This window comes from Echeneis naucrates, chromosome 15 (assembly GCF_900963305.1).
Source record: "Echeneis naucrates chromosome 15, fEcheNa1.1, whole genome shotgun sequence".
Classification (NCBI taxonomy): domain Eukaryota; kingdom Metazoa; phylum Chordata; class Actinopteri; order Carangiformes; family Echeneidae; genus Echeneis; species Echeneis naucrates.
In genome coordinates, this window is record NC_042525.1 from 9,852,764 (window position 1) to 9,872,842 (window position 20,079).

Genomic DNA, 20,079 nt, shown 5'->3' on the forward strand with positions numbered 1-20,079 from the left:
TCCCACGCCTGGGGCGTTTCTGTTTGCATGCTCTCCCTCTGGATGCTGCAGCCGCCTCCCACAGACCAAACACGTGTATGTGTAGGTTTACTGATGACTTAACATTGTCCGTAGATCTGAGTGTGAGCATGAATATTTGCTTGTCTCTTTTTTTCTCTATATGTCAGCCCTGTGATAGACTGGAACCTGTTCAAGGTGAACTCTGCTCTCACCGAATGTCAGCTGTATGAAGTGAAGTTCAGCAAAGCTCAAACTAAGGGAATATTTTGTAGCTAGATTATAGAGAGTAAATAAAACTAAAACTGGGTAAGTGGGGGCAAAATATGATTTTTGTAGAGGGGGAGAGTGCATGTCCTCATCATCCCCAGTGGAAATTATACCCTTTGACTTGCACTGAATGCAGTGGGCGTTCAATAAATACATCTCCCAGCCAAGAGGGAGAAAGATTTTTTTGTACATGTGGACAGGATAGGAAAACACATAGTGTATTCAGTTCAATAATGGAAATACACAGGGAGGAGGGAGGGAGCCGTGCTGAGAGGCTGTGCTCTTTGATGCTCGAGGACACAGAGGTTAGTGGTCTATTTCAAATGCTGACAGGGGGGAAATATGTTAAGTGGGTGACATTGCAAATGCAGGGAATTTGCTTGCCTGTGTGCAGCTTTGCCGCAAAACAGGCAGAGAGAGGTTTTCTCACCAGTGGCCTTGATGGAACAAAATGGTTTTGGAGTGAAAAGTGCTGCCAATTGGAAAGCAGCTGTTACACTTATGCTTTTTACATTGACATTGATTAAGGTGTGAGTACGATTTGGAGTAAAATATTGCATTAACTTTCCATTGTTTGAGAATTTTGCAAAGCCTTTCCAGACATTTAGGTCAAATATGTCGAACAGCGCCCCTTTCCTGCTTCATTTCATGTAAGTGTTAACAGAGTAGAGCATGGTTAGCTATGGTATTCAGAGATCGAGTGGGGCCTCAAGCAGTAATCCTAATTTTATTCCAGGAAATGGAATTGGAAGAATGTGGGAAAGCATAAATATTAAAAGATGAAGCATGAGGAAAAATATATCTGGAGCTGAAGAAAACATGGTGAACTCTTTCTCAGGCGATCCACCTCTTTTGTCAACAGGCTGCAAGGAACATTTCAGCCAAACAGACAGCTCACCAGCACATTAATTCCCTCCGAGTGTTCGCTGTTTGGAAAAACACTCCACTCCATCTTGGTGAATATGATTTCAATTTTATGTGTTATTGAATGTGAGAAGAACTTCTCAAACTGTAAGCCCCAGTTTCCCAGGAGTTATCTTGCATCTGTAAACCATTATTAAAGACATATTTGTTTTGAAAATTTGATGACATAAAATAAATAATCCTAAAATGTTATCAGTAAGGAAAGGTAATTCGTTGATTCACTGCTGGTTCATCACCATAGAGATAAAAGTAATTGTTGGGGTATGATTTTTATTTTGTCTTAACAAGGCCATCTGAAATTTTGAAAGACTATACACAGAAAGTCTGGACTAAATCGACCACTTTAAAGTTTCGGGGTCACATTTTTACGTTGGGGCTTTTAAACTGTCTACTGACTGCAGGTTGAAGTACCTGTTTGTGTGGATAGACGTTGATGTGGCACTTGATACATTCTTGTCCCATGTTGGCCCAGGAGTTGCCACTCATCCACTTCCTCTTACACTTGGGGCACTTGTACTCTCCAAAGCATCTCTTCTTCCCCTGGTAGGGTGTCAGCCCTTCACCTTTGGGTCTGGCCTGCAAAGAGCAAAGAAAGGTGTATTGAGAGACCAATTATTTTTACCTTCTTGCCCAGATACATATAATTTCAGGAGTGGGTTTTTGTTTTTTGTTTTGTTTGTTTGTTTGGTTTTTTGGGGGGAGTTGCATAAGGACGTTTTTATAAGAACCTCTTATATTCATTGATATTGACAGCAGGGTGTGTCCATCCTTGCAATGCTAATATATCCTACTTCATTATACAGCACACTCCTAAACACAATTTTGGCGCAATGTGCAGTTGTGCAATAGACATTTACTTACATTACCGCTCTGCTAAATTATTCCTCTGATTCTCATGAGGGCGATGATTGCAGTCAGTCAGCCAGCCATGAAAAAGCACACTAGCCCGAGAGCAATGTTATTGGGAGGAACCACTCCAGTGACTTCATTTTGGCAACTTTATTCAGGCCAATATAACAGCACTGGACAAGTACATTCTTTTTTCCCCACGAAAGCTTGTCCCAAACAAATGTACAGCTGACGTCACTAAAAAAGATAAACCCCAAACTGTCCTCCATTTAGCCAAAATCAAACGACATCAACCAGTTTGTAAGTTTGTCAAACATTTTCAGTTTGAAGCCCCATCTTCAAAAAACAAATTTGAGCTGGTTTTGCCCACATTATTTCCTCCATTCATTTTGGAAGGAAAATGTTAGTCAAAACATAAAATATAGCAAATCACATAAGAGCATGCAGCCTTCACTGGACACATAAGCATGCAAAAAATAAGGCACAAAGCCCCTCCGCTCCCTTTTTTTGTCTCTCATTGACTCAGTCCGGGTAACAAACTGCTCTCTCTCTGGAACCCTCCTCTAAGTATCAAAGAATAATCTATAAAGCCACTAAATTTGTCACAAGGCGTGCTTTAAAAATCTATGGCATAAATACACAAACACTTTGAATGTAGCCGTTCAATCATCAGTTGGGGACAGTTGTACGGTGGCCCTGAGAAGTCAAAACGTGCAGAAAACAACAGAAAACATTTCAACCAATTTGGCAACACGTGTGCTGCACATATTCACAATGCTAAGAAATCCAAACAAATGACAGGAATATGTTGCAAATAGCACAGACAACAATGGAAACATTTCCTGGGGAACTAAAAAGTGATTAATCTGACTGCTACCCTCTTGCTTGAATGTATTCTCATGCATCGAGACTGGCCTCACTCTTGTGGTCTAGCAAAAAATTATTTTACAATTCATCCCACAACAATATCTTTCTTGCGTCATTCAGTTAGGGAGTGGTTATTTTTCTTAAACAAAATCCTTATGCTTTGGAATACAGATGTTGTGCAATAATGCACATTACAGAAATTGGTCATTTCAATGCACACAATGCAACTGATGACAGTTTTCCAGAAGGTTAAAAAGGCCTTTGCACTGAAAGTAAAATCATACCTGTCCAGTCTTCTACTGTTTCCTCTGCAAGACTGCAGATTGTTGTCATGATCATTTTAACATTGGCTGCAAATTTTGGGGTGAATGTAGGGAGAGAAAGAGAGGAGCGGTACATCTGAATCCCCTGGTCTTCCCTTATTTTGTCCCAGCCCATGTGTGAGTAATAGGAACTTTAATCAGCAGCATCTGGCGTTGTCCGAACAGACGTCAGCGCTTTGCATCAGCACCATCGAGCCAACGCTAAGTATGAGCGGCTGTGCTTCAAGCCGGCCCCTCAACAGCATGACCTCAACCCCACTGTCAGCCTCGCATCTCCCACCGTGACAGCACGCAGGCTGGAAAATCTGACTTCTGCTGGCCTGCAGCACAACAGTCTACATACACTGACTGAGTTTTCTTTATCCAATAAGCGGGCAATCTCAAAGACAATGCCATGGCAACATTTCGTTTGGATGCTCTCCTACAAATGATCTAGCTACAGTGTGATCCGCCCTTAAACAGGCTGCAATTCTCACTGCTAAAAACCCAAATGCCCAAAGACAGCACTTTATAGATTTCTGCCGCAGTAAAGCTATCCCATATTCCTCCAAATGAAATAAATCGGATTATTTTGTAGTTTAAAAATATTGGACTACCAGGTGTACGACACAGGGATTCTAACCTTAACTCCCCTTTTTTGTTTGGAAATTTGAACATAGAGATAATTTACTGATATAGCTGTTGGTTCAAATGAAAAAATCTCCCTGATAGTGCAGCCAGGACTCAGCAGGACAGAAACAGCACTCATCCTTCTCATGGCCATTCCTCTGCTCCTCCATGCTGTTTCCAGGGTCTGGATTTGGCCTTTGCCTGTGAGTCAAACCGTCTGCAGCTGGTTCCTTCTCCCCAGCGTGAGGATATGAAGCTTATCTTGTGTTCTACCATAGTGAAAACTACATCTCTGACCAACTGTGTTAGGACTGATGGTCAGGTAGGACTTGCAGTCTGGAGATTGAGCTCTTCAGCTTTGTTACTTTCAAATAAAATAAAATTAGTGCAGTTGATACAGTTTTCACAAACTGAAAAGGTGTTTTAAATCCAGTAATCCATTGGGTGTAAGGGTATTTGACTTGCATTTTGTTCAGTTGTCGTCACACCACTGCAGGACATTGGCTGTCGTAGATCTTGGATGATTTCATGAGCTCTACTTGTGCAGATTCGGATAAACATACAAGCATGTTGAGTATCATGTACACCAGTACACTACTGCTAATGGAGGCGAGCTGACAAACGCGGCCCTCGGTTCAGGCCAGTAGCTAATGTGCAACACTTTGGGTTTCCTTGCTTACATACATTCTTACATCGCTACAGTGGATTACAAATCAAAACCCTCAGCGGTAAACACCAGGGTGACTGAGTAAATGTTTTAGTTAGGCTTGACTTCCAGGAAAATAACCACACTAGCCATACACACATTACAATGACTAACTTAATGGAACTGCGTCATCACAGTCCACAACACTCGCGTAGGAGATGAGCCTATGCGGGAGGATGTGTTTTGTTTTCCCTTGCTCTCTACAAATAAAGCCATTCAAGCTTATGCCAATGTTAGAGCTAAATGGACGTATTTGAACCAATCAGAGCAGTTTAAGTGTTTGTCATGTGGAAGCAGAGCTCTGAAATGGGGAATTGGTTGATGGTGTCTGAGCCATCAACTGATGTTTGAGTGGTGTTTGTCGTATCACTTTCGTACTCAGTCAGTGTTTGTTTATGTACCCGAGGCTAGAGAGGCACGTGTTGAGATAAGGGTCAGTGTGCGGAGTGCAGATGTGTGTGTATTTGTGCATAGTGAACATTATCCATGGAGAAAACATCTTAGCTTGATGACCACAACTAGTTGACCACATCCTTCCTTGCTCTCGATCACAGCAGGGACTTGACATATCACACACATATGCGTGCACACACAAACTACAGTTCAATGAACCGTTGAATGGCGTGTATAAACACACACACACACGATACACCCATTCACTGATGCAATCTCTACGCAAAACACGGCCACACACAGACACAAGCAAACACTGACACAATGTCTCTCCCTTCTCCCCTTTAACACCCAGACACAAATCCACACACACAGACATTCAAACACATTCTCATCAAAATCCATATTCACAGGTTTTCATACACCCTTGAGACACAACTGGAAAGCCTCGGCACACAGTTTCCTGCACTACTCCCACTCAGAATTTAGCCCTGCTACAAGGACACAGATCATTCTTTGGCTTGTATCATAGGATTAATGAGCTCACAAACTGCATTAAATAGAATAAAGAGAACTGCACGAGAGAGTAAAACAAAAAGGGAGCTAAAAAGGGACACAAGAAAAGAGGAGGGACAGAAACAGGAAAAAAGCTCATTAGGACAGAAAAGTAATTAACATCAGAGCTGGATGTGAAACAATCTCCTGGTCCTTAAGGACTCTGTAATGAAAGGGGTAAAGGAATCAGAATTCAAACACCTCAACAAACACACAGACGGCATGGGGAGAAAAAGAAAAATGGACAAATCACAAGCCCCACAGTTACCCGAGCCAACTTTGGAGAGACCCTCCAACCAGTCCTTCTTAGGAGGGAGGAGAAAGGGATAGAGAGCGAAGGAGGAGGAAATCTAAATCAAAAGCAGATGGCCTCCATAGGGGCAGAACACGAGAAACACTGAAGGCAGTCGTAAAATCACTGCTCTGCTTTCAATTAGGCCATACAGAGAGAGAGAGAGAGAGAGAGAGAAAGAGAGAGAGAGAGAGAGAGAGAGAGGTGGGGGATAAAATAGTGTTAACTAACCGCTATAGCTCTGGCCACCACAACAGTGGATTGGACTCATTATCATGTGGAGGAATGCAGAGAGTTCTCCCAGAGGTTGATTTGAAAGACACACATGTTCTATGAACTGAATGACATTAAGAATTCTAAGCGCGTGCACTATTGTAGGCGGATTACTGAGAAGTGCGTTTAAGTCAGTGATCTCTTTCTCGACAACACCCACGCGACGTTGATTAAATAACGTCCGCAGTCCAGGTAACCAATGCTGAAACTGTTGTTTGAATATCATTTAGCGACAAAGCCATCTTTAAATTTTGTTCTAGTTTAAATCACAAAATGATGTCTATAACTGACCACTGGAAAAATGTGGTCCAGACCACTGTGTGAGGCCTAAAGGTGATAGTATATTTGTGTTAATCTCACATTCCAGGCTGAAAGTAACGACGAGTGGACAGACACCAGACTGTACACTCCCAGACACTCACCCAAAAACCTGAACCCTTAATCCTGCTGTCTGAAGCAACAGGATAGGTTAGCCTTGGTTCAACATTACACGTCCCTTCCAAGCCAAACCTTAGAGGAATCAATCTAGAGACCGCTAGTTTCAAGGTTGTGGACATGAGATTTCATACTTCGATTAGTTACCGCTCCACATTTGATTTGCGATCTGCATGTTGCTGGCACTCAGTCCACAGTTAACAATTTCAAAGAGACATTGCTGACAATAATTGCACCAAGATTGAAATTTTGGAAAATTATTCTTAGTAAATAAACAGTCGTGTTTATTGGTTAATTTACATTGATGAATTTCAAAGTAAAATGCTAGTTTACAACAGTGATTTGATGTTTTTCATGATAATGCAGGATTCTTTGGCATAATTCGATGTTCCCATTGCTGCGCTATTAAGTTACATGATCCATGAGACCCAGACAGGTCAGTGATTCACAACGTGAGCCAAAGACAAATACACTGGTAAAAGAAAAGGCTGAGGTTGTTTTTTTCAACCACACCAGACGGCATAAGAAATGCTTGCTGGGTCATTTGGGGCAAATAATACTTGCAAAACAATTCTCAGTGCAGTTTGGTTTGTGCTGACCACATCAAGGAAGCTCAAATCTGAAACATGAAAAATATGCAGACGTAACATATTTTCACACGTTACATTATCTTTTGTGGTATTCCTATCCCCTAGATGCCCCCCCCCCCAAAAAAAAAAAAAAAAAACCAAGAGGAATTAAGAAAATAAGAAAAGCACTTGTTGAACTTGGTCGTTCAGGAGGAGTTTGTCTGAAGGCTGAGTTTGATGATTATATCTACTTTAGCACCACTGCCCATGCTGTCTGACATCACAGCAGCTATAGAATAAAGATCTGAGAGTGCAGTGGTCAGCCTATCAGTCAGAACTGAGGGCCAAGTGAGGGCGTACAGATGGCCACTGCTTCAAGCCTCTCACAAGAATGACACTGTCACCACCTCAGCTGTGACCCACTGCACATAGAACAAGCATTTTTTCATTGGCTGTTTCCGCTGCTGGACCAAACGACTCCGACCCCATGCCAGAACCTCAGCCAGGTGCATTACAGCGACTATTTATCACTCCCACCATGCACTACTAGCTCTAAATACAGCCACTGTTTTCTGTGCGTCTCTTTTACCCTGCCATGTTTCTCACCTCTCTCTCCCTCTCTGGACGGCTCCTTTGCTGGTGCAGCTGTCTCTTTCTATTGCATGTAAAGAAAAGTGGCCGAGGCTGAAAGTGACGAGAGGAACAGGTGTGCTGCTTAAGTGATAAATTTGCCCTTACTCAAGCACAATGTAACTCTGTTTATAAAAACAATCTCTTCTGAATCGGCCAGCACAGAAGGGATAGACAATATACTTAGACTGCCACAGAAAAACAAGTTGGGGAGGGAAATTATGGGGTGCAAAATCTCTCTTTGCAATCAGCATTAAAACCAAGGCTTGGCTGGAGCCTGTTTAAGAAAAAACAAATATGTTAATTACAGTCAGATGCAATTAATCCAAGTCCACATTTTGTGACTAATAATTAAACTTAATAGCCGAGGACGTCATTGCGCATTTATTGCATGTGTCACTCCAATAAACAGAGATGTTAGTGACACTTATATTTTAGGATCACCACATGCAATGCAAAAGAACAATAATTAGCAGGCAATGCCATGTTTTTGAAGAATCCCGGATAGAGCTGCGTTAATTCTGGCTTGCTGGCGCAGGCCCCGAACTGCTGCACTGCTCCCCAGCGTTCCGCTGAGCTCCGATCACTAGCAAGCATCTGGAAACCATCAGTGTAAACAAAGGAGCAGCGGAGGAGCTCAGTCCCACTCTGCCTCTCCGCATCCCCCAGGACATCACTCAGAGAGCAATGCAAGAGCACTAAACCAGCCCAGAACATGTGTGTGTTGCACTTCCGCATGTACACGAGCGAGCTCGACTGTGTCCGTGCACATATCTGTGTCTCTACTCTTGTGTCCTCATCTCAGGATCTGTATTTAGTTTGGCCACAGTTCAGAAAGAGATAGATTTACAGATAGAACGGATGGAGTTCAGCCCACAATGTTAGCTTTGAGTCTTTTGGAGATTTTGTTTGGTTTGCTCATTAACCGTAGCATTTCCGATAAGACTTGTAATTGCTTTAATGTGCTCTCAGTTAGCGTGCTAGCCTTAGCGGTTAAATGAATGCTGCAAGGGGTGGGGTGGGGAGGGCGCCTGGATGTGGTTTAGACCTGAGAACTGGTTCTCCTCTGTGGAACATCAAAAAAGATCAAAGAATCAGGCATGTCTGTCAACAAGGAAATATTTCCTGAACTTTTCATAATAGGGTTTAAGTAACCATATATCTATTAATCATAGTGGCAGTGGTGTAGTTTGTTCCTCTCCAAGGTGTGTGGTTCATTGGGCCTTTCAATGCTAGCCCATACACTACGATACTCATACCCACAAAGGATTGTGTGGTTTTGAAGTTGTATGTCCAACCTGTTACAGCAGAAAAGAAAAGTGCATGTGTGGCTACCAAGCTACATATTTAGTTAAATACGAAACAACAGTGACTTAGTGTGTACGTTAGCCGTAATGGTGGAGATCGCTGCAGCTTGTAACTGCTTGTATTTCTGCCTCGGATTCCCAGCTCCAAATCTACAACCACTGAGATAGGCATTCTTATCTTGTATAATTGTCTCTAAATATAAACCGCAGCACTACACAATATGGCACATATTCACACACATACATTGTGTATACTTGTACCACCTAATACGCCAATGCATGTGTGAAATTATACTATGGATATGACTTTAATCTGTGGGCACACACAGCATGTCGTCAGTCATGAATTTCCATTGGACTCTCCTAAACCCAATGTGATGGTCTCAAATGTTCAACAGTTCAACCTCTAACTGACTCAGTTCAGGTCAACAATCATATTCTGATAATCCTCACAATTGCTGGTACATGATTTCAACCAGATGCTGCTGCTATTTTTCTATCATCATAATCGGGCCACTGATCCCTGTATTCCACATTAAGAAAGAAGTGTGACACCTTAAATGGATATAAAATCTTTTTAAATTTGTTGTAGGTTATTTAGTCTAAGTACTCTAAGTACTCTTTGACTGTGGGTTTGATGACAAGCAGAGAGTACGACGTTCAAGAGGGTATTTGTATCACTTTCCTCTAAATGGGTGCAAAATATCAAAATATACACTGGCAAATAAACTCTTAATTTTTTAGATGTAAATAGATTTATGTTGTAGTTGTTAGTGACAGACATTTTTCTAATATTAGTGAGCTAATTTTTTCCAAATTTTCCAGTCCCCCATCCGTCAGTTAGCTAGAAACCCTCTGAACCTGTGCCGCACCCATGTGTTTCAGGCTACTATTCTTAAAAAAGGTTTCTTATTCTAGAGGCTCTTTATTTTAGCCTATTCATATATGCTTGACATTTCATTGCACTATAAAAAGTGGTTTACTCACAATAGCACATCCCAGTTGTTTCCAGGTCTAAATATGCCTGAGAGGCGTTTCCGCTGTGGTAAAGTGTACTGCTGCATTTATCCTCCTTCAGGTGTAATGTGTTAGGGGAGGAGCAGGGGAGGTAGTGGACAGAGAGAGACAGTTCTTTTTGCTGTAGTTTTTTAAAGGTGTGGAAAGAAACCACAACAGTCTTGGTATATAATCAAATCCACAGCTATCTGAAAACTTCAGTTATGTAAGAGGCACTTTTCAAAAATGGATCACAAACCCACATGGACCAGAAACCGTGCAACAAATATCACCAGTGCAGTCTATCTAAGGTGGACAGTGTTGAATTTGAAATAACCTAAATAAATATTTTTAAGTGACCAGAAATGCTTATGGTCACAAGTTTCTCCCTTGTGGGTTCCTCGGTTTAACCACTGAGGTCACAAGTCTTTATAAACGTTTGTTATCTCACTGTTATACAAAGAGGAGAATTTTGAGAAGACAACCACTCCAACTGTTTTAAAGAATAACCACAAGTCCATTTCCAGTCCCATGGAGACACCAAAATAGTTCATTCTAGGAAATGGCCTCTGCTTGGCAGAGCAGTAAACTGTGTGTGTTACCATGAACTCTATGTACGTGCTACTCTTCTGAATTACACTGATTCTGGATGATGGCACGCCAAAAAATGCTTTATATGATTAGATGAAAACAGAACATGGATCAATATATAACTTCTTGTCAGTTTTAAGTAAAGTGCCTGAATGATATAACTTTCTGTTTCGACATCCCACAGCTCTGAGCCTGTGTAGGTAACTGGAAAGGGTGTGCCAGAAACAGAATAAAAAAGTTATTTTGTGGTTTTAAATGTCGTCAATGCAGAGAAACTGTCTATTTATATCTTATTTACAAGAAAAGAATACCGGATCATGAATTTTTTTATTTATTTTAACTTTTTTTTTATTTGCATTAAGCCCTTTAAAATCAAGGAAAAGGTAAACATATACATGAGCGATTACAAACTTACAAATTAAATCTGGTGACCTGCAATTTCTCCTTGTCTGGACACACTGGAGGTTGGGGTCTTGTATTATGAACTGCATATGATTTCAATGTTACAGCAATGAATTCTCTTTATTTTTATTCCCTATCTTCTTCCTAAAATACATATTTATTCATATTAAATGTCACTGGTGCATAAACCCTATTATTCTAACTTATCGTTTTACTCCCCAGTTTTTTAAAATAGACGTTATACAATGCGCATAGGAAGTATCGTCTTCCATGCCTGCACATGTGCATATGTGTATCTATATACGTCACAGTTATTCTCCTCAGTAACAGACCTATGTCATTCATTTCCAAGACAGCTGCAGAGGCAGATCACAATGCCAGCATGCACTTTGCCAAAACACTATTCCCAGATTCCTAGATTTCCACAAACCAGCTTCTCTAATCGGCCACGGATCTCAGTGTCATGTTCTTGGATGAATGATGGATACCCCTGAGAGTCAAGCCTGTGGGTGTTTTTCTTCATACCAACAGCACTGCCTTGTTTTAAAACTGATGTTTTAGACAGAATCCTCTCTCTTTCTTCATGCTTCATTCATAGAAAACACAAGTATTGGCCAACTGGGCCTTGGATTCTGTCCTAGTTGAACCCAGAAGCTTAGTTCCATCGATACACCAGCTTGAAGCGGAAGCTGCCGCTTTTCACAGACGCGGGATAAGTTAACCAACTCCTACACTTACCATATTTACCGAGTGTTAGCGGCTACAGCAAAGTGGGGCTGTGGGTGTAAATCCCTCCCACCCCTCCCAGCCTTGGACTTATTCAGGGTCCCACTAAGCTCAATGAGCTGTGCAGCTGCACATCAGAGTTAGGTTACCAGGCCAGTGAATGACAAGAGCAGGTTGGGTGGCAGAGGGGCATACAGAGGTGCACAAAACATCTCCTCATCTGCTACAGGAAGCTTGTACTGTTGCCATCTATGTTTGTATGTAATCCTTGTAATGGTGTGTATGTGAGTGGATGTGTTTGTGAATGTGCGTCTGTATATTTCTGTACATATGTGTCCCAGATACACTGAACACGTGTGTTGCTAATCTCAGTGTCTCTTGCTGTCAATGCTATATTGGACCTATGGCCCTATATGGTTTCTCAGTGCTCTCGCTATGAAGGCTCTTTCTCTGTATAACTCCCCAAAAATAAAATATGTTGACAGGTAGTGGCCACCGCTGTTCTTACAATGACAGTATTTATCTTGTCCGCTACCACACTGTGAAAGAGAGGAGCCTGAGGCATGTCCTCAGCATCCCTGATAAGCCTTATCTCTGTCACTCTCCTCAGTACCCAGATTGAGTGAGCGTTAGAGCAGAGACAGATGCAAAGCCTCTGCTGTGACTGGAAGGAAGATCAGGGGTTACCCTGTAAAAACATTCCCATGGTGCACCTCCCCCCCGGCCCTCATCCTTGCCAGAAACTTCAGGCAGACTGCAGGGTAGAGCGTTCAGATAGAGAGAGGAAAGAAAGACGACTGAAAGGAAAACTTTTCTAAATGCCACGAAGGTCTTTTTATCTTTTTTACTGTGAGTAAAGGCACAGTCACTAAAATCTATTTTCACTTTGTGCAGAGCAGTTTGAAAAGATAAAACCTACAATTAAACTTGAGTTAAATAGAACACATTGTGACGGTATATAACTTTGTGAATCTGGGGGTATAATTAAAAAAGATGCTATTTTCATATCATATTCATGTAACTTCTGATATACCATTAATGTTCCCTTTTAGTGCTCCAGTTTATTGAATTGTGGAAACTTCAGCTTCTAACAATTTATAATGCAGTTGTTAAAATATTTACATTCATAGCCATGATAAAGAATCCAGATGACTTTATGTGTTAACGGATATCTAATTCATTTATATAATTAATTTGTCCATTGAATGAATTTTGACTGAGTAAAATCAAAGCACATCTCTACATTTATGCTGTTCGGCTGATTTCACTTTCACCACGTGCGTACAAAGGATCTGAAGATCATTAAAACTACAGAGCAAGAGAGAAACTGTTACAAAATCAAAACCATAGATGAGGCCCCATGTTGACATTTAGCCAAACAGTCTTTATGGGACTGCCTGTGTGGTTTGTTGTTGTAATTCTACTTTTTTTTTTTTTTTGTCTGTAAGATCCAAAGCTCTATCCAAACATACTTGATTCTGACGCACCACTGTGATGCAGTGAGGACCCTGCTGGGGAACAATACAGGCCTGCCTTCCTGACCTCTCTGTCTAGCAGATCCTACAGACATACAATGACTGCCTTAATTACCAGACTCCATTCCCACCGCTAGGGCTTTCCCCAATGGTGCCCATTCACAGCCACAGTCTCTCCCTAAGGTGCTCATTCAAGTATAACACAAAGCCAGCAGTGTCAGTCCCCGATCTCTTGACACCAAGTTCAGTCCTGTGTGCCAGCGCTTGCAGCTTCACAGTGTCTCTGTCTGCCTGTCCGTCTTCTCTGTCAGTCTGAAGAATCTCTGGTGTTGATGTTAGAATTGGTGCTGCTATGGTTGTCTGACCACACGCCAATTAACCAGAGGAGATGAGCATGAAATTTTGTTTTGAGTTTAGAGGTTTAGAGGTCCGCTGGTTCGATGTGTGAGGCTCTTGTCCATTGTGAAGCTGTTTATTCTTTTCCTTCCCAGGTTCACCAATGAATGAAAGTGGAGAGGAACATGGTTATAGTAGCCAGCAGGGTGTAAAGGTCTCATGTAAAGCAAAGTTTTGAGTTTAAAAAACATAGTTTCAATTCCAATTAGCTGGAAATATCACCTGCTGGATATAACTCTACAGAATGAAGGATGGGGCCTGGGGCTGATAACTGCAATTATTATCACTATCAATCAGTCTACATTATCGGCTTCCTTAATCAAATAACTGTTTGTTTTTGATCCACCAAAAACGCAAACACTTTTTTGTTTAACCAATGTTTCCAAAGCCAAACCATGCCATGTTTTAAGACCAGAAAATGCTGAGCCACCACATGTCTAAAATCAATGCAGTAAATGGACTTAAAATAGTTGTCAATAAATTAACTGTCAATCAATGTTTTTTTTTCAATTGACTAATCACCTCTAGTTGAATAACAAACAAACAAAAAAAAATTACTTTCAGAACATTAACATTTTCTAAAATCGAAATATTTAAAAATAAAGGAAAGGGAAAAGCGATAACGATACATTTCACCATCTATACATATATATAAGGGAAAGAGAGTGATAATGTGATGTTATGTAACAACCTAGCTCATAGAAGAAGTGGTTGCATGAGTGAACATTAACATTTAGTACAAGCTAACAAAGCCCTCTTGCCCTGGTGTGCTAACAGGACATCATGTTGTTGTGAAAATCTGACCTTTGACCCTCTGCTCTGTCCCTCCTCTCTCACTGGAAGACAAACCATCCTGTTCTAGTTCCTGAGGCCTCAGTGTATGGCTGCTGACCCCTGTGACACTGCAGTTGTTTGAAGAGCTAAAGCCAAAGTGTAGTTACTGTACAAGTCATTTCTGCGATTGTTGTCATTATTCTTTGGTATAATCCAAATATCTTGGAATTACTGGAGATGTTTGGCTGTCAAAATGCGTGCAAAGACAAACTTATATAAAGCAATGTGACGAGCAGCTGCCCAAATCACTATTGTTTGATTTCTTTCATTAACTCCAGCCTGCGTTTTACAATGCTGGCTCAGCAGCAGAAAAAGATTCATATTCAAGTATTACTAAACTTTCCGAAGCTGAGCTAATAGAAATAAACATGTAGCATACCTTAGGCAATACACTTGGAGTATGGGGGTTAAAGAAAAGGGAATCAGATGATAGGAAGCGCAAAAGCTTTAAAGAAGAGACAAGTTGTGTATTAGTGTCATCTTAGCATCCTCTAAAATAAACTAATATCTTTTGATTTAGACTAAGCTGACACTAAGTAGATGGCACATTGTCTTCACATGGATCTCCCCTTCCTTCATTTTCACAACATTTTATCCAAGAGGAGCTCTGAGTTCACCTGCCTGATCGTAAATGGGACAGTCCGCTGCCTCCCAGAAATAGGGTTAGAAGTGTCACAGTTACCAAAACAGGAAGTGGACCAACTGTTGTCTCAGCAAAAACTGAGAGGAAGAATGGGATTTCTGTACCAAACACAAACCAGCTGGCAGGAAACTGCACTTTTATCATTCTTTTAACTTTGATTTCCTTTTACAGGAAGTACCCTCAGTCTCCTCTTGCTGGCTTGCTGTCTCTCGGCTCTTGTGCCCTTCACAGGATTTTGACTTTTACCCTCTCTGGGTCCTGCCCCAGCAAGCTCAGAAGTGCTCCATGCCACGATAGTGACACATCCCAAACTGCCTCCCTGCCACAGCAAATAACTGCAGCCATTTCAGAAATGCCCCAGGGCACAGAAATCATGAAGGTAAAATGTGGAGAATTCTTTGATGACAGACGTTGACGTGTGACCGTGGTGCTGAGAGATTGTTTATCGACAGGGTTAACAAACTACAGGATGCAAAGAGAGAGTGACACGGAGACAAGAAGACAGAAAACAGCTGCAGGCTCAGGCAAATATATGATTTCATGATGGATATTTTTCAGTGAAGACAGGGCTTGGTTAAAAAAAATATTAGAAAAGCCAAAGGACAGATGCTTGTTCTCCTCCCAGGAACACTAAGACTCCAGGGGACAGTGTCTCCAGCAACATAAAAACCTTGTCATGTGTTTGGTAATCAGCACTGCTAACTATCAGCAAGAGCTAATTAGGCAAATGTTTTCAATATAAGGATTTCCCAATGTTATTGTTTAACTGGATTTAATATTAGGGTTTTTTTTTTGTTGTTGACTTGAACATTTTTATTTTATAGGATGCTAGAGTCTAAGTTATGAACCACAGTCTCTTTATGGAAAACGAAGAAGTGTTGGTTTAAATCCCAGGACCAGCTAGGGTAAAAATATGGACTGCATGAAGTGAATAAGACAGCTTTTCCTTTTACTACCACAGAATTACCCACAAGCAAGGCACTTCAACTGTTTCTGATTCACTCTTACAGCTGAATCAGCAACAGTATAACACCATGGGAACACTCTATCTTCCAGATGTGGAGCTGGTGAACCTATATCCCCCTTTGGCTAAGATCCACATGAATTTTACATGAATGACAAAAAAGCCATACCCAACAAACCTGAAAACTGGTTACGCAAATTAGTGAAAATAGAGAGAGTGGCTCAAAAAAGAGTTGTGTATCTTAATTTGCAAATACTAAATTTTTTTCAGTTCTGTCTGTTTGTGAGGATTAGTCTTACAATTCTAACTCAAAAAATTAAAAAAAGAAGACCCCCCCCAAAAAGGCAAAACTCACCGACAGCCCTTAAACTGTTTCAATTAAGATTTAATATCAGAGGTACATTCAGCAGGAAATTGGGTGTGCCACCAGATGGCTAAATATTTGGTTTCTAGGAGTGAAGAGCACAGACTGTGCTGTGCTGTGTTATAAATTATAAACTTGAAATGCTTATTTGACAAATTACCGCTACACCCCCGCCATCACCCACCCCAACCTTTATATCCGACCATACAACAACAAACTGGAACATTAAAACAAAGTGGTTGCACAATTATCCCTACATGACTGGCAACCAGTTCAGAAAGGATCATTGGTCTGTCAGAGGAAAATACTGGGAGATTTTAAAGCCAAATACATTTTGCCAAAACAACCGCCACTGATGTTTGTTGTGGTTGACAGAGTGGGCTGCAGTAATGACAAGTCCTTAAGTTTATCACCATGACCAAAGGAAAAGCACTCATTTTGGCAAGTCAGTCATTACTTAGTGTGATTTGCCTTTGGTGTGAGGAATGCCCTCACTTCACAGCTCCCCTCAGCTCTCCGTGTTGACACTGTTATGGAAGATTATGGTGACCATTTGTCACAAAAGACAGACTGCTGCTGGAATTACCACCATGTGAGGTGTGAGGTCCATCGCATTAATTGGCATATGGTCACAGACACAGATCAGATACATTCTAGAGGAGCTTCAGGCATGGCCAAATCACAGGGGTGATGAGGGGGGAAGAAAAAAAAAAAAAAAGTCAAACTCGTGTTATCTACCAATATTCCCAGTCTGACATCGCAACAGAGAGAACTACAGGAGAATAGAAAAGAAAAATCTAAGTATGAAATTAATGTGATTTATACACACATTCCCCAGACATCCTAACTAGTTGAACAAAAGGCTGATTATCTTTGTGTGATAAAGAAGGCTCTGTATTTGGACCAATGGGCTCCATGTGTTTCCGATCAACACCTAAACTAGGATGCTCCCGGAGCTGCTCTTTGCTTCTGTCTGTTGTTTCCTGTTCATTTTTACTGACGGAAATAAGCATCACATTCTTTGATTATATGTAGGCATGCGTATAATAAATCAAATTTCTCTCACAACAGGTCAAAAAAATTCATTCTGTATCTGTGTAGTCTAAGCAAAACACAAATATGCAGATAGAGTAGCCTTACACTAGAAATGTATTTTTGTATTGTTAAAGCTTAAGTTCAACATTTTTGGATACATGTTTATTCTCTTTCTGAGAGTTAGATAAGATGGCACTTTGATGGCTATTTGTTTTGTTTGAGTTTTGAGAAGTGTTAAACCTTAAAACTGGAATGATTAGCTTAGCTCTGTCCTACTGAGCTCACAATCTCATTTGTTAAAGAACAGGATGGTACTGGTAGGGAAATCTTTTTATGATTTTGGATATAGAAGGTTGGTTGGTTGTTTCTCTCTGCATTTGCTTTGTGTGTGGCATACCTAACCATCTGCTGGCTGAAGGCTTGTATTTAATGGGCAGATATGATAGCATTGAAATCTTCTCAACCAGCTTTTTGCAGGAAAAGAGCTTGGTAATTACATTCCCAAAACGTCAAACATCTTACACAACATTTTAGCCTTTTTCACAAGTGCATTCAGATTTTTTTTTTTTTTTATGGAAGGGACTCAGTGACAGTCATGAGGTTGGCCTGCTCATAAACTTTGATTATAGTATGTTTCTAAAACTAAATATAAAATTTTAGAATTTGCATCAAATTTGAAACTACATTTTCTTCAGCAGGAATTGGCACAGATGTGGTTTCAACATTGATGATGGATGTTATGGAAGTTTTCTACCAGCTTGAAATCATCCAAAATTTCTCCGAACAACAACAGCAATAATAATAATAAAAAAAATAGGAAACTAATTCTGAAAGACCAAACAAGGGGAATGTATTATGTGTAGCAATGGGGCAAAGTGAGGCTGGAGTCCACTGTGACTCACATAAAATATAAATAACAGCAACCATTCCCTAAATTTCCACAAACCTAAATTCTGGCAAAGGCATTTCCATGACTTAGTCCTTCTACAGGGAGACAGAGTAAGATGTCACACGGTGCATCTTTTTGATCACTCAAATCAGAGGCGGGGCCAACTGTTGAAAGGATTAGTCCACAGAACAGAACCTAATCATGAGTGCAAGTGGAAGATATCTTGGAAGGGGGCCAAAATGTGGCAGTGAGGGGGCATTCTGCTCATAACTGGGGGAACGACCTCATTTTCCATATAAAAGCTAGTTTACATAACACCTCTGTCCCCATGACAAGGAGCACTGGGCAGCTGCTTCCAGGCCTGCGGTTTTCACTCAACTACCAAGAGTTCCCTGAAAAATAATTCTCTCAGCATACCCACAAGACTCCTCTGTGTAATTCCAATGTTAACATATTATAACAAAAAGGGGTCTTAAATTTCAAGTTATGCATAAACACTTTGGTAACCTCAGCTATTTAATTGCCAAACTCTTTCTCTCCATGAACCAATGGAGTGGATAGAAAAACCATCAACTAACTGAAGGACCCACCACTCAAAACCTATAAGTCTTTGCAGATCTATGGTGGCTTTAAAACATATTTTGATCTTAAAAACTGTCATTTTTCATATTGACTATACACTAATTAAAATGTATTGTGGAAAAGATTGTTTAAATTAAGAGTAAGTTTACACACATCAACTTCATTCCGAAGTTAAATTTTAAGAAAGATAGCTCGATCAAGCTGAATCATAATCCTCCAGTACCCTGTTTTTCGTGCACTGTTGCATTTACTGGAAAAGAGTTTATAATACTGTTAATGATAATTCCCTGTGAAGTTCTTCAGGGTGTACTATTTGCTAAAATTACTCGGGATTGGAAAAAGACAGGATGGGCAAACTGAGCAACAGCTTGTTGGTTAGCATACTAGCCTCATTAGCATGAAAGTATTAAAAGACTTTGCCAAACCAATAAGGGTACTTTCCAATTTTGGAGACAACTTCTGGCAAATAAGGAATGAAGTTTGATGCTTTTCTCATTACGTTTCTTCTAGATTGATTAGGAAACAGCTCTTAACCTTTGCTGTGTAAAAGTAGCAGCCAACCCCCCCCCCCCCCCCCCCCCCCCCAAAAAAAAAAAAAAAAAAAAAAAAAAAAAAGTCACCAATGGTTTATTCAAATAAACTACATGTGAGTTCCAAAAAGAACAGGGCACTGTAGTTTTTAGAAAACATTAGTGAAGCAATGTTAATAAGGCATTTCTTTGGTGCTATTTTTGACCATGGATTAACAAGATTTTTTGGTGTTGGAAGATGTCGTCAAGTGCAATTGTACATCTTGTGTAAAAATACATAAACATTAATCAAAGGCAGCACAATACAACACAATAAAACATATTGAGTTAAAAAGGAAAAGAAGACTGTGCATGTAATCAGAATATGATTCTCCATGCTGGACCAGGATAACAAACTTTGCAAGCACTCCTTGGATCAGGAGCGTCTGTTTTCATTGGCAAAGAACCTCAGGCCAGGACAAACTATTAGTTGGGGCACATTCATCCTCTGATGCATTCCAGTGCTTGCAGATACCAGAAAGTCTGTGGGCACACAACTGATCACGGCACTTTGTGAAATGGAGAAAGGATAATGTAGGACAGGAAAATATTGTTTGGGAAACGACACAAGGGTTGACTAATAGGTGAGTTGAATACTATTGCCAATAAAAACT

At 40.6% G+C, this 20,079-nt stretch overlaps 1 protein-coding gene across 2 annotated transcripts in view; it reads right to left on the reverse strand.

Moving 5' to 3' along the window:
* Positions 1-20,079, reverse strand: part of zcchc24 (zinc finger, CCHC domain containing 24) — a 32,065-nt gene that overhangs the window by 5,913 nt on the left and 6,073 nt on the right. For both annotated transcript variants that reach the window (XM_029521904.1, XM_029521902.1), the window contains exon 3: positions 1,603-1,767. In XM_029521904.1, the coding sequence (XP_029377764.1) occupies positions 1,603-1,767 (165 nt within the window). The remainder of the gene's footprint in view (positions 1-1,602; positions 1,768-20,079) is intronic.